This window comes from Aureococcus anophagefferens (genome assembly GCF_000186865.1).
Source record: "Aureococcus anophagefferens unplaced genomic scaffold AURANscaffold_153, whole genome shotgun sequence".
NCBI classification, from domain to species: domain Eukaryota; class Pelagophyceae; order Pelagomonadales; family Pelagomonadaceae; genus Aureococcus; species Aureococcus anophagefferens.
This window is the reverse complement of record NW_008705700.1, coordinates 5,525-7,751: the sequence shown is the minus strand read 5'-3', so window position 1 is coordinate 7,751 and position 2,227 is coordinate 5,525. Positions and strand designations below refer to the sequence as shown.

Here is a 2,227-nt window from a genome sequence, read left to right as displayed (position 1 = left end):
GCGCGCGTGCCCGTGCTCACGTGGTACAACCGGGCGTCGGGCGCGCCGATCTGCCGGAGTAGCCAGCCCCACGCGGGCTTGACGGACAAGGTCATGGCCGAGGACGAGGCGAGCCTGATGCATCTCCGGGCGGCGACGTCGCGGACGAACGCCGGGCGCCTCTTGGCCGACTCCTTCGACGACGACGGCCGCGGCGCGCCCGCCACGCCGGGCAAGGACGACGGCGACAGCGACGACGACGTCGTCGAGATCTCCGCCGTGTCGCCCAAGGCCCGCGGGACGGGCGCGCCGGTCCTGCGCATCGTCGACTGCCGGCCCGTGCTCAACGCCAAGGCGAACGCGGCCATGGGCAAGGGCCACGAGGTCATGAGCCGCCTCGGGGGCAAGGAGTCCGCGACGCTCGAGTTCCTGGACATCGCGAACATCCACGGCATGCAGGAGTCGTTCCGCGTGCTGCGCGAGGCGCTGGGGGCGCCCGACGAGGGCGACGGCGTCTACCGCGCGGTCCACGACTCGCGCTGGCTCAATCACGTGTCCCTCCTGCTCCGAGGCGCCGTCGCGGTCGCGGACCACTCCGCGGGCGGCGACCCGGTCCTCGTGCACTGCTCCGACGGCTGGGACCGGACGGCGCAGGTCTGCGGGCTCGCCCAGTTCCTGCTGGATCCGTATTGTCGGACCATCGACGGCTTCGGGGTGCTGGTGGAGAAGGACTGGTGCGCGTTCGGCCACATGTTCCGGGAGCGGGGGGGGTTCGGTAGCGATCCCCAACAGGAGACGGGCCCCATCTTCCTCCAGTTTTTGGACGCCGTGTCCCAGATCATGTGGCAGTGCCCGACGGCCTGCGAGTTCACGGAGGAGTTCCTGGAAGTGTTGGCGGACGCGGAGCGGAGCCGGTGGTTCGCGAACTTCCTCCGCGACTCGGACCGCGACCGCGCGCGGGAGAACTCCGGGTCGCCGCGGGGCCCCGGCCGCACGCCCCGGGGCGCGGCGCGGCCGCGGCCGGAGGAAAACGACGAGGCCGTGTCCATCTGGCGCGTCTTCGCCTTCCAAAGGGACCGGTTCTCCAACGCGCTCTACGACCGCGACGGCGCGACGGCGCTGCGGCCCAACGCGTCGCTCCAGGCGCTGCGCCTCCGGCCGAGCTACCTCCACGCCGAGGACGTGTCGCCGGAGGTCGCCGCGCTCCGGGCGAGGATCCGCGCGCTCGAGGCGGAACGGGCGGGCGACGACGACGGCTTCCACGACTCGGACGCGGGCTTCCACGACGCGCGCGCGCCCCGGAGCCCCCAGCTCGAATAAGCGCCCTTAGCCGCGCCCCTTCTTGAACGCCTTGTGCTTCCGCTTGGCGCCCTGGGCGTGCTTCCGCGCGTTGCGCCGCGCCTGGTGCGCCTTCGCGGGCGCGGCGTCCTTCCGCGGCGCCGCTTCCGGCGCGAAGTCGTCGAGCTCCCTGAGCTCGGCGTCGAAGTCGTCCTGGGAGATCTTGCCCTTCTTCAGGCGCTTGTGGAGCCGCTCCTCGGCCGCGAGGTCGTCCCACTCGTCCATGATCTTCGCGTGCTGGCCCTTGCGCTTCCGCGGGCCGTCGTCGCGCTTCGCCGCGGGCTTCTTCGGGGGCGCGTCGCCGCCGGCGGCGGCCGCGCGCAGCTCCTCGCGCTTCTGTTTCCGCGTCTCCTGCTCGGCGGCGTAGCGCTTCTGCCGCGCGGCCTCGCGCTTCTCGTCCTTGAAGGGTATCGCGCCCGTGCGGACGTCGCTCCGTTCGAACGCCGTGAGCTTGCCCGCCTTGGCGAGCTTGCGGAGCTCGGGCATCTCCGGCAGCTTCAGGAGCGCGAAGAGGCGCGCGACGGAGCCGACGTCGACCTTCTCCCAGCGGAAGATGAAGGGCAGCCGGTGCTCGAGGTAGCTTCGGACCCAGCTCGTGAACGCCGTCGTTCCTTTTTCCAGTAACGCCCGGTCGTCGACGCAGGCCGCCTGGAGCGCGCCGTGGTAGACCGTCGCGGCTTCTTCCAAACCCTCCGGCGCCGCGACCTCGCCCGCGGGCGCGCCGCGGAGCTTGAGCAGCTCCGAGTACGAGTCCTCGTGCCTCTCGAGGAACAGGAGCGCCGCGCCCGGCCGCCCCGCGCGCGCCGTGCGGCCGACGCGGTGCACGAAGGTCTCGGGCTTCTGCGGCGCGTCCCACTGGACGACGAGTTCCACGTCCTCGACGTCCAACCCCCGCGCGGCGACGTCGGTG

The 2,227-nt window shown here is 72.4% G+C and overlaps 2 protein-coding genes across 2 annotated transcripts; one reads left to right on the top strand and one right to left on the bottom strand.

Annotated features, from left to right (window-relative positions):
* Positions 1-3: 3 nt before the first annotated feature.
* Positions 4-1,299, top strand: AURANDRAFT_34751 (hypothetical protein; the record flags this gene model as incomplete). Its single annotated transcript, XM_009044152.1, has 2 exons — positions 4-240; positions 391-1,299. Coding segments are annotated over 2 exons (1,146 nt in total), but the record flags the coding sequence as incomplete, so codon positions are not given.
* A 159-nt stretch (positions 1,300-1,458) lies between these two features.
* On the bottom strand, positions 1,459-1,971 carry AURANDRAFT_6616 (hypothetical protein; the record flags this gene model as incomplete). The annotated part of the gene is made up of 1 exon (XM_009044150.1): positions 1,459-1,971. A coding segment is annotated over one exon (513 nt), but the record flags the coding sequence as incomplete, so codon positions are not given.
* Between the last annotated feature and the right edge of the window lie 256 nt (positions 1,972-2,227).